A 13246-nucleotide genomic window follows, 5' to 3' on the forward strand; every position below is an offset into this window, starting at 1 on the left:
ACATCATATAGCTCTGGAAACAGAAAAACTAAAAAGTAGAGGAAGTAAAAAAATTGGAAATCCTGCACATGGCACTTTCTGGATCTGGAGTTAAGTATACCAGAGAAACAGCACAATGAAGATCCTAAAAGGAAATCTATGATTTGATTTCATGCATTATGAAGAAAACATACGTTGAGAATGCTGTCGCTACACTGTTGCAGAAACATATCTTGTTTTAATCCCTGAGATGAGAGGCTTTTGTGAAAAAAACATTATAACATTATGATAATTAGGCTATGTCACTTCTGTGACTCTCTGGTACTTCTCCTCTCACATTAAGTATGCACTGCTTCAGAGAATGATCTAATCACTGTGTTGTGCCTGACACAGGCAGAAGTAATCAATCCCCCAGCTGCTGTGTAAGAGTGATCTTGCTCAGGTTGTTTAGTCATGTCTGAACAGTTCAGGAAGCTCCATCCAATGTGTTTAAGAACTGCAGGCTGAAAGCACTGCAGCTTTCCCAAGGTCCTGAATCTTATAATTGTTTTTTCAGCAAAACCACTCAACTCAGGGATTAAAAAAGATATGTTTCTGCATCAGTGTAGCTACATTATTCTCAAGGTATGTTTTGTTCATAATGCATGAAATGGCAGATTTCCTTTAAGAAAGCTCCAAAATTGTTATAAGGAAGAGAATTTTTTTGTTTACTAAGAAGACTAAACAGTCCTCTTTAAAGGACATCTACCACCAGATAACTGGTGCTCGTGTCCTAAATAGGCTGCTTGTTATGTATAGGGGATGGGGGAACTGTGCTTTACATGTATTTCTGCGTTTTTATTGCCTAAATAATAACTTTGTAAAGGTGCCAGGGGAACTCAGGCAGACGGCGCCCAAGCGCCTCACCCTTCCCCAGACTGCCGGGGAACTAGGAGAGAGCACAGCTCTCACAGCTTCACCGGCAGGATTCTAGTTCCCCGGCCTTCCGCAGGGGGAGCAGACATAACAAGCAGCCTATTTAGGACACCCTACCACCATTAATCTGGTGGTAGATGTCCTTTAAGGTTCAATTAGGAAATAGTTCAAATAGGAAATATATGGTTAACTTTAGGATACCACATTTCCAACAAATAATTCCATCTTTTGTTTGTTCTTAAAAGCTTATATTATGTTGTGGATATTTAGATCAAACAGACATTAGGATCCAATAGGCCACAAAAACTGATAGGAAACAACTGCCACATGATGAAACAATTAAATCTCCTATTTATTATTTCAACACTGTTTACCAAGTTCTTTACTCTGGAAGCAACTTCAGCAAAGTATGGACCAACTCCATTTGGTGGCCATTATTTTATCATGAAAGATATAGATATAATATACTCTCTAAAACATTTATGAGATCCTGCAGTTAAGCTTTTACAAAACTCTCTGCTATATTTTGTATTTTCTTTCTCTCCTTAGATACATATGAAGACCATGCCAGCAGCCATGTACCGACTTCTGACTGCACAGGAGCAACCAGTTTACATCTGATGACCTCTCTGCTGCTTTACAACATGCATGGAGGACAGTTGGCCTCACCTGTGGTTGTTTTCCTAGTGCTGCCTTTGTGTCTACAGTAACATCTCCGGGAACATTATTATTTTTTATTTTTTTGTCCCATTTTCTCTATGCCCATGAAATGAATATCTTACACAAAGTCATGACGTTGAAGGAAACATACTCCACTAATGACTAAGCTAATTTATGATGTCAGAAGGACACCTTACAGCTTCTGTGTGCTATAGAATGTCTTGAGCCTCAGAAGGTCCCATGCCTGTAACTGGTCCATAAGGAGTTTGTTCTAATAGGCTTTTTGGGCTACTATTTATTGTGCACACTTGGTTGATATAATCGTGTTGTCTCATGCACCTGTAGTTCTAACATCCGAAATTGGCCAGTTCTTAATATCATACGTAACAAAAATAGCCCTAATGCATGTGTCACAATAATAAAGTAGCAGGACTGAATCTTAGTTACAACTCGGAAGGCTGTGCATGAAGCTCTGGGTCACCTCGAATTTACAAGTTATACTTTGTGTGCTTCTGTGGTGTTCACTGTATCAAAGCACTGTTGAAACTCAATGGAGAATCTTGCAATATGATTCAGTAACAGGTGGCATTCTATGAGTAGCTTGATGTAGATATCAAATCATATTTCTATGAATAGACAACCACTTACTATTCTTCAATATATAATTCTACCTTCATTTATTTCATACAAGGTATGAAAATGTTTGAACCTGGCTCTGTTTGCTTATCACATATAGTGAAGTTAAATTCCAAATAACAAACATGGCTTATTTGCACAATATAATGTATCCATACTGTGGATGATTACGGTAATTTAGCTGGATATGTAGGCTCCACATAAAGTTGGATGCATTTGAGGAGGCTGCAGAATAAAGAATTAAGAATAGTTTCTTTTTCAGATGTTGACACTTTAGGAACTCATGGTTGTGTGGTTTTACATCTATCACTCTAGATACCAAGTGATTGATCTTCATGGAACAGGATATGTTGGTAAACTATTAGGGTTCATTGTTTCCAAAATCTTAAGGACCCCAAAGCAGAACCAGGCAATTTTAGTCTAATTCTGATCAAAGACCGCTGTATCAGATTATCTGTTGTACATTCTGTCTACATTGAACAGAATACTGTTTCCATATATATATTATTTTGTGTGGTTATGGACATCCATCACACATTTTTTTTGTGCAGTTAAGCCCTACAAATGCTGCTGATTAACTACCCTTTCAAGTGTGATTTGCTCTATTTAAGAAGCGGTGCCAGACATAATAAATTAGGCTTAATTAGACTGTTGTTACAATGTTTAGGATTTGTTTACCTTTTACTATTGTTAATGTTAATAGATTAATATAACAAGCTGCATTAATGGCATGTAGGCTCCGGCAGAATGGGGGTGATCTGTTTACTAGGCCTGAGAGTTGAGAATATAGGTGGCATGTTAATTTTGAGCCAGCACGTCTTTTCACAAGTTTCACAAGAAAATTTTCCACTTGAGAAAACTTCTACTTAATTTAACCTCCATAAAGCTCAACCAGTGCCGGAATATCATTATCCTAGATAAAAGCTGTCGTCTTCCTTTTAAAAATCACTTTTAACATTATGACAGTTTCACTGAATGGCTCCGGTATTATGCCCCTCCACTTAAAACCTGCCCAATGCCTCTTCCCTCTAACCCCCTCCTGTTGTCTGCTAATGTAGCCAGCATTGATGTCATTTAGGGGGAGGACAGAAGGAGGCAGCGGGTAACGGTAACATCCTCTCAGAGCCCTTCAGCAAAATTTACATAAAAAATAAAGTAATTTTTAAATGGAATGAGCCGGCACTGGTGGTGCTTTGTAGAAGTTAAATTAAGTGGTAGATTTCCTTCAATAATCAGCATTGGGCTGTATGTCTAGAAATCAGTAAATTATTACTAGGGTTATACCCCAAATATTTATACAAGTTTCTAATGATGAAGCTTATATAAGCTCAGTTATTATCACTGGCTCTAAGCTAATATCTCTGTATTGACATTGCAGAATGTGAGGCTGTAGACCCCATAGTATTTGACTGCTTCCAGCTAACTTGGTTTACACAATAATTAGACTGTGTACATGTCATCGATATGCAATATTATGTGCATACAAATAAACACTATTAGGATGAAGTTTTTCTGATTTTAAAAGGACAAGTTTACATAAAAATGATGCTTAGTAATTTTCATCCCACTTACATGACTAATTGGTCCCCTCAGCTGGGAGCAATATGACTAAATAGTCATACTGTTTAATCATAACTGTGGGTTAATAGGAAGAGAAAATATAATATTTAAAACTGAAAGAAATGTTTGGTTTAACTTAAAGGGGACCAAGTTGATATAATGCAATTAATATTTATATTGTGATGTAGATATTTGTGTTCAACTGTATAACAGGGTTTATTAATAAGGTGTGAAGATCATTTATTAGCTTCTTAGAGAGCTGGTGCTTCCTTTGGAGTGTTGCTATTGATAGAATTGGTAATGTATTTATTTATTTATTAGGGTATTTTCCGAAATAATAACGGTTCATGTTAATCTAAGAGACCTGGAGCTGTCAGGCAGTGCCAAGGATAAATTTACTCTTAATAGTAAGTAAGGACCAAGGTTTGATGCTGCCATTGATTAAAGCAGACCAACAAGTTTCCTTCAAGAACACATAAAAAACTGTTCATGGTTATAGCTTTTGACTTGACATGTCAGATATAAATGGTTATATTGAGGGGATCAATCCACTGGGAAGGAATTCAAACGTATGAATTTCAAGTTTGTTTTCTGCTTGTACAAAAATGGGTTTTATTTTACACAGCAGCAAAGATCCACCTCCACGACCCTTTTTGTAACCTCTGGCCGGATTCCAGACCCCCTTAATTGTTTAGGAGGACTTGTCATCTACCCTGAAATGTATAATTTAATACAATTTTGATTTATCTTTTTGTGCAGATCCTTTGTAATTACTGTTAGAAATTGAGCCATTTACTAACTGGGTGATTAACAATTTGGGTCTTTCCCTGCACAGTTCCTGTCACCAATAAAACTGCCAGACGGCCATTTAGGCTCTCCCTGCACTCCAATTGTTAACATCTACTTGGCTATCTACTCATAAGTAACAAGAGAGAGCAACAAAAAACTGCACTAAAGATGAAACTCAATTGTTATGGGAATAGTAACAAAGATAGGTCCAACCAAAACTGGGCCCACTGTCTCTTAAGGTAGACTTTCTAATGCCTGGGGTCAACTGCAATATAAATAGGGTTGAATTAAGAGCCCAGGACAAACCATTGTCATAATAACCCAATCCACACAAAAAAAATGAAATCCAGAATGCTTTCTTTTCTTAATAATATATTTAATGCACATAATGTTTTAACACAAGAAATAGGACAATTTACTACATTGTGTGCCAAGAGACAATGGCTGAGTAGGGGTCTTGTCCTATTGTTGCATTATCAAGTGTGATGTATGGCCTCAAGGGTAACAGAAATGAATTTTTTTTTAACTTACCCAGGTTGTTATTTTGGGTTTTAGTCTACCATGGTTATAAAATGGTTTCTACCTATATTTCTCATTTTTATTGTACACACTTCATTTTTATGTTCAAAGGTTGTAACTCTGTGCAATATCTGACATATTTGCTACATGAAGAGAATAGGGATGTAGTTAGTAAAATATTCATAATGAAATCAGAATAAAGTGTTTTCAGCCTAATTTCTGCCCTGGAAAGTTATAATAGATGGAGGTCTAGAAGCAGAACTTCTGACTGATTATTTTACCTTCCATCATCAAAGTGTATTGTAACATTTGTTGCAAGCATGAATGCTGATCGCTTGCCCAATATAAAATGTATACCACTTTAAGAACTTGCTGTTTTTTTTAATTGTGTCATTGTCACAATGAAGAGCACAAGTGTCACTGTCTTAAGATCCTCACAGGGAAGCACAGTGCTGTACAAACCGCAGCCCATCCGAATAAAGTTGCAATAGTTCATGTTTCTATTTTACAGTCCACCATGAGCCTCTTATACAACCAGTGCACTGCTGTCTTATTCACATTTCTTAAACTTCCTTATACGATTATGTAATGTTTTACTCATATGCAGTTTTAAGTTTACGTGACTCTGACTGGGTATAAACAGCTTAGAAATCCTGGTCATTTCTTTTTTTTGTCTCATAAAATCCCAGCTGCATCAACAGGCGTTTTGTACATACCTAGCAGAGTACTTAGAATATGCAGTTATATTATTGTTCTGTAAAGAGGGTCGAATAGAAATTATTGTAAATCGCTGGGAAAGTAATGTATTTGTAACAATATTGTTCTTTGTAAACAGCAAACATAAAAGGAATCAATGTGAGCCAGGAATGTTGATACTGCACAACTACTGAATGTAATTCCTCTGACGGCTTTGTCACAGATCCCTGACCCCTTTTTATCTGTGATGCAGCTGTAACGGTTCCATTGATTCGCATTGATTGTTGTGGTGTATCTACTCTGCTATATATCTTTTATTTAACTGAGCGCTTGCTGATGTCTGTAACATTTGCAACAACAACAATAGTAATAATAATAATAAAGAAAAATGATGAGTACAAGTGATAGTGTTCAGAATTACTGTTGTGTCCTTGTGTATTGTAACTTCTTCTATGGAATGGTCTTGTCTATTTCACTCTTAGAACATTTCCTCCCTGCCTCCACATAGGTAAATTTATGCTACCTGAGTTATTTTATTGCCTTACAGACTTGACAGACAATTGAATCATTAGTATACTCAAGCACAGCATTGTAGTTGCTAAATAGACACAATACCAAAACCAAACCACATACTACCTAAATACAGTACTAGTCCCAAGCATACTATATAGATAAAGTACTAGACCAAAGCTCCCTGTGCTCCCTGCACATTGTAACAGCTTGTGAATCTGCAGCATGCGTTTCTCTGTCTAGCTGAAAAGCTGTGTGGTACAGATCTGTGGATGTAATAGTCTCCAGCAAAGAATAGTGATGTAGAAGCTCTCCCCATTCCCTACCAGCCTCTTCATTCCAGTTTGCGGTTCTGCAGAACTTTCTCTGTCTCTGTCTGCACCTAAAATTGTGTCATATACTCCTCTGGAGCACCTCTCCCCCCAGCCTCTGTTCTCTAACAATATCTGCACAGCAGGAAAGTTGTTTACCTTTAGTGCACACACAGCACAGACTACACAATTCATGTAACTATTTCACTGTTGGTTTCTACTACCTCTTCCATGCTCAATGTGCCTCCATGTGATGGAAGCTGTCAAGATAATCCTTATACTGTCTTCTATCCACACACTTTGCAGAACTCATTACAATCTCACTGGATTTACTGAGTTACTTCAGTTACTTCTGAGGTTCTTCTCAATGCAGTTACTAGTTAATGGACACGGTGGAACCGTGAAACAAAACTGGCGCAGACACTTTATAAGTACATGTGCAAGCAGTTTGCACATTCTTTCGAGTTCAAGGTCAGGCGGAAAACTGGTGCAAAGAGAGAGGTTTATATCTTTTATGCATTATGTCTCCCAGGAGTTTTCTACGAAGTTCTTTGGATGTTTTTCCTACGTACTCTTATTCACACTTGCATGTGGCTCTGTAGATCACCCCACAGCTTTTGCAGATAATATAGTCATTGATCGTGAACATTTTCCCTCTTTAACAGTACTTAACAGTCTGTAAGTATCGGCATGCTATACTTCCCCCACATATGTAGTAACCGCTGATCTTCCTGTTGAGCCATGTACCTGCCATCTTTGGGGGCACAAAAAGGCTTTCGGCTAATAGATCCTGAATGGATTGTGACTTTCTGTATGTTATTAGGGGACTGGGTCCTTCTTCTGCCTTTTATGTCACCCATTCAGAGTATGGGCCAGTACTTTCTACCGTCAAGAACAACAATGTTGCCCCCCTTATCAAAAGGTTTTATTATGACTCCTTTGTCCTTTTCTGGGTTGAATATAGTGTCAATTTCTTCCTTAGTATAGTTAAAGGTTTTATGGTTCGATTTTATCTTTGTTAGGTTTGCTGAAAGCATTCCCACAAAGACGTAAATGCATGAAGCCTCACCTTGTGGGGGATTAATTTTTTTTTAATGAAGTGAATAGACCCTTGCCACCAGTAGTCTGATTTCCCTCTAGACTGGATACAAGGCTTACTTTATCCAGCATATTAGGGGGAGATCCCTAATTCTTTACTGGTTTTATGTTACAATGATTAAAAATTGTGGTTTAGTCACTTCCACTACTATAGAGGTTCTCATTTGGCTTATTTTTTTTAATTGACATCTAATAAAAATGGATATGAAAAATTTGACATTTAAATTACATAACAGAAATAAACAATTTTTTGAAACAGAAAATATAGAAATGGCAGGTTTGACCAGGGAAGAACAACATAATGGGAATTTTCTATTTATTTAATTACACCTGTTACGGTTAATAAAGAAGTTCCTTCCAATTGTATTGTATTTTCTCCATGTTTATGCTGATTACAGAGGAAAGTGATAATCTAATGTTCAACTTAAAGGGGTTGTCCAGCAGTGGTCTGAGGGGCACCACTGGCTTCTGTATAGAAATAGAAAAAAGGCAGTGATGGATGACACCAAGGCTGAACAGGACTGTGAAAAGAGATTTATTATTTTTAAAGCTCCCAAAGCCATATGTAAAAAAAAATTATTCCCAGCAATCACTTTAAAGGACATCTATCATCACTTTAGTGATGATACATATGTCCTAGTTGTACTGTTGAACATTGTACTCTTTATACCGCGATCGCACAAATATAGAGCTATAAAAGTTCAGCAAATTAGCATAACTACATCACTCAAGCAACTCAGGGAGCCTAGTATTTTATTGTATGCACACCCTGCATAATGCTAGAGGCCCTGCCTGGTTATGCCCCCCCCTGGCCGCCCCATGCATAGATAGGTTTACAGGTGTGGTTGCAAGCACTACAAAGGGTGTACATTAAAATACTAGATTCCCTACGGCGATTGGGTGATGTAGCCTGAGAGGCCCTGGCTAATTTGCATAACTCCTTTAACTCTATTTTTCTGCAATCACAGGATGTAGAGTTATAATAAAAGAATTCCTAGGACACATCCACCATCACTAATCTGATGGTAGAGGACCACAACTGTTCCTGGACCTAGTCATCCAGCCAAACTAAGAAAACGTGGGAGAAGAGCCTTGGTGAGAGAGGTAAAGAAGAACCCACAACATCACTGTGGCAGAGCTCCAGAGATGCAGGAGGGAGATGGGAAAAAGTTCACTGTAGCCCGCCACCAGTTGGGGCTTTATGGCAGAGAATGCAAACATAAGCCTCTCCTCAGTGCAAGACGTATGAAAGCCTGCATACAGTTTGTTGAAGTATATGGTAGGAGGTCTGCAAATACAGTAATAAAAAATGTAAAAATTAAAAAACCTAAAAATAAAAATCGCCCCCCTTTCCCTAAAACTGATATAAAAATAGACATCATAAACATGTTAGGTATTGCGCATCCCAGTCCTGACCTAGCAAAATCTAAAAAGGTTTATTCCTGATGGTGAACCCCGTAAGGAAAAATAGTGCCTAAACTTCCTAAATGCCCCTTTTTCGCCATTTTACAACACATAAAACATTTAAGTGTTCAAAAGGTCGTACAGTCCTCAAAATGGTACCAATGTAAACGTCATTTCGTCCTTCAAAAAAATGATACCTTGTCCAGGTCAATGAGTTATGAAAAAGTTATGCGAAGATGGCAAAAGAAATACATTTTTTTGTACCAAAGATTTTAATTTTTTCACATCTTTCCCTTTTTTCACTGTTTATTATTCCCATGTACTGGGAAGCAGGAAAAACATTCCAATTTTTTTTTTATTTAATTAAAAAACTCATTAGCAACATTTTCTTGCAGGCTTGTTTTTCACGGCTTTCACTGTGAGCCCCAAATGACATGTCTACTTTATTCTTTAGGTCAATGCGATCACGGGGATCTTCATTTTGCCATCTTCTGGTGCTAATGGCATTTTCATACTTCGGTGTACGGAGCTGGGGAATTGTTTTTTGCAAGAGGAGATTACGTATTCATTGCTACGGTTTTGAGGACTGCACAACCTTTTGATGACTGTTTATAAAAAATTTTATATGTTGCAAAATGGCAAAAAAAGTAGCATTTTGAACATTTGAGAGCTAATTTTGGTTACAGGGCTAAACGCTGGGAATATGACCATTATTATATTTTGATAGATCTGACATTTTGGGACACGGCAATACCTAACATGTTTATGATTTTTTACTGTTTATTTTTACATCAGTTCAAGGGGACTTTTAGGTTTTTATATTTTTTAACTTTATTTTTTTTTTCAAATTTTTTAGACTTCCAAGGGCTATTTTAACTGCAGTATCGCAGTATATGGCAGCCTTGCTAGTGACCTCTTAGCATTTGCTAAGATGCTTAGAGATCAGGTTGAATGACAGGTCTGGGAGCCTAGTATAGATTCCTGGCTATCCCAGTAACCAATTGCCGCCACCCGGTGATAAAAACCAATATGGTGGCGAGCATGTGGGATTTAAATGCCTCCGGCAGCTTTAAATTCCTGCTGGCACCAATCGCAGGTGTTAGGGTGGGTGAGAGGGCTAAGCCTGTAATAGTATGGTCCTTGTCCGGGAGGGGTTAAAGCCTAATAAAACATATATAAATTGCTTTATTATTGTACTGGCCCGAATAATTAATTGAAGTTATTTGGAGCACACAGTGAAAGCCGTAGGTAGGTAACATCCTCTCTGTGCATATATATACACTCACCGGCCACTTTATTAGGTACACCTGTCCAACTGCTCGTTAACACTTAATTTCTAATCAGCCAATCACATGGTGGCAACTAGACATGGTCAAGACAATCTCCTGCAGTTCAAACCAAGCATCAGTATGGGGAAGAAAGGTGATTTGAGTGCCTTTGAACGTGGCACGGTTGTTGGTGCCAGAAGGGCTGGTCTGAGTATTTCAGAAACTCTCTAGGGTTTACAGAGAATGGTCCGAAAAAGAAAAAACATCCAGTGAGCGGCAGTTCTGTGGGCGGAAATGCCTTGTTGATGCCAGAGGTCAGAGGAGAATGGGCAGACTGGTTCGAGCTGATAGAAAGGCAACAGTGACTCAAATCGCCACCCGTTACAACCAAGGTAGGCAGAAGAGCATCTATGAACGCACAGTACGTCGAACTTTGAGGCAGATGGGCTACAGCAGCAGAAGACCACACCTGGTGCCACTCCTTTCAGCTAAGAACAGGAAACTGAGGCTACAATTTGCACAAGCTCATCGAAATTGGACAGTAGAAGATTGGAAAAATGTTGCTTGGTCTGATGAGTCTCGATTTCTGCTGCCACATTCGGATGGAAGGGTCAGAATTTGGTGTCAACAACATGAAAGCATGGATCCATCCTGCCTTTTATCAACGGTTCAGGCTGGTGGTGGTGGTGTCATGGTGTGGGGAATATTTTCTTGGCACTCTTTGGGCCCCTTGGTACCAATTGAGCATCGTTGCAACGCCACAGCCTACCTGAGTATTGTTGCTGACCATGTCCATCCATTTATGACCACAATGTACCCAACATCTGATGGCTACTTTCAGCAGGATTATGCGCCATGTCATAAAGCTGGAATCATCTCAGACTGGTTTCTTGAACATGACAATGAGTTCACTGTACTCAAATGGCCTCCACAGTCACCAGATCTCAATCCAATAGAGCATCTTTGTGATGTGGTGGAACAGGAGATTCGCATCATGGATGTGCAGCCGACAAATCTGCGGCAACTGTGTGATGCCATCATGTCAATATGGACCAAAATCTCTGAGGAATGTTTCCAGCACCTTGTTGAATCTATGCCACGAAGAATTGAGGCAGTTCTGAAGGCAAAAGGGGGTCCAACCCGTTACTAGCATGGTGTACCTAATAAAGTGGCCGGTGAGTGTATATCACATTTCTTTCCTCCATTGGGGAGGAGGGTACAAGCAGTGCGCTGCTAAACTGGTAGAAGGGTACAATTTGCACCTATACCTTAACACAAAACATTTGTTTTCATATTTTGAAAAAGGGAATTGAAGGCAATAAAAAAATCCCAGTCATATTTCCTGTTCAGGCATATATACATAAAAACAACATATGACCGTCTATTGATTGCTGGTAACTATTATTATAATGGACCCTAGGTTTTATCATGATTTTTCTGCACTAATCCTTCCTAGTGATGTGTTTGTATTACACATTAGAATATAGTAAACTGAAATTACTGGCTCAGTACATGGCTCCCCCATGCCATCTAGTGGTAAAGTAGATTCTCTCAGTAAGACTTCTATTGACAGCAACTAGTGTCTCTCTGAGAAATAGAGATTATTACAGCTGATAAACCAGAATATCATTTCACTTCAAAAACAGTAAGTTTTTTTTTGGCAACAATTAAAAGTAAGCGTGCTCTGAATTTGGAAAAAATAATGCCGCCTGTTGAACTATTCTTTGGGTTATTATAAAGTGATAGATTAAGGGTATCACAGAATTGGGCAGTAGGTAGAGGCGAAGGGTAGAGACTCTTCTAAGTAGCTAACCTCTGAAGTGTTAGAAAATAAGGGAAGGAGATATCCCACAACTCCAGGGTTGCCCAGACTGCTGACAAGTAGACGTATTGAAGACACCTTCCAAGTTAAGGAAAGTCCAAATGGGAATGTGAATAGTCATCTGTGAGGGTTTAAGCAGCTTCGTGTACATCTGGGACAGCAGAAGGGGCACATCTGTCCCTGGGGTCGGGTTTGTTGACAAGAAAGTGGGTGGACGCAGAACATTTATTGACTACTGTGGACTAAATAACATTATGGTGAAAAACCAATATCCACTCCGATTTCTTACTAGTTGGTGACCTCCACGAGGGCCTAAAATCAGAGAAGGAGATGGCCATGTCTAATACTCTAAAAGGCCATTTTGAATATTTGGTGGCACCTGCAATTTCCAACAGTTTGTTAACGATACCTTTTGAAATCTTATGGATCAGTATGTTGTGATTTATTTTTATGATATCCTTAACTTTTCTCTGACTGGACCACTTTTATTCACTGTTGGAAAAAAGTATGGCAGTGCAGTGTTTGCTAGCATTTTAACACTGCTATTATTTGAGAGTGGAAAATAAGTCTATAAGTCTATTTATTTCTGGTTGCGTTTCTTACAAGTTTCCACTGATTAGTTCCTTTTGTACTACAATCCCCCCACCTTTTTTTTTAGGTTTTCTTGTTGTTTTGGGTTTGTTGTAATAAGAAGACGATGCCTTTTGATGTTTGTATATCCATGTGGATACATTAACTTCTGATGTTTCAGCTTCTGAAGAATTTAATTTCACTTTGCTAGATATCTTTTAGTTTTTCTATAACATTTTTAAGGATTGATTTTGAGGTAGATCCTGGATAATCTCTCCTAGCCCATTCATATATGTGGTTGTGAAGATACTTGTAACAGTCACTCTTACATCTATTCTTTTTACTTGTCATTATTCCACTCTAAAAATCATTTATTATTATTTTTTTTTCCGGAGTTTCCTCCATTGTAGTTGAGTCTTATTGTGTCTGTATATGTGCTTTAAATTGATAAATTTCTGTCTATATCTCTTGTAACTTATTTTCTTCATATTCCACTGTAAGCTTCATCA

At 38.2% G+C, this 13246-nt stretch overlaps 1 protein-coding gene across 2 annotated transcripts in view; it reads left to right on the plus strand.

Annotated features, from left to right (window-relative positions):
* Positions 1–6157, plus strand: part of APBA1 (amyloid beta precursor protein binding family A member 1) — a 92285-nt gene extending 86128 nt beyond the window's left edge. For both annotated transcript variants that reach the window (XM_072151156.1, XM_072151146.1), the window contains one exon: positions 1444–6157. In XM_072151156.1, the coding sequence (XP_072007257.1) occupies positions 1444–1515 (72 nt within the window). In that variant the 3' untranslated portion in view covers positions 1516–6157. The remainder of the gene's footprint in view (positions 1–1443) is intronic.
* Positions 6158–13246: the final 7089 nt, after the last annotated feature.

This window comes from Engystomops pustulosus, chromosome 1, assembly GCF_040894005.1.
Source record: "Engystomops pustulosus chromosome 1, aEngPut4.maternal, whole genome shotgun sequence".
NCBI classification, from domain to species: domain Eukaryota; kingdom Metazoa; phylum Chordata; class Amphibia; order Anura; family Leptodactylidae; genus Engystomops; species Engystomops pustulosus.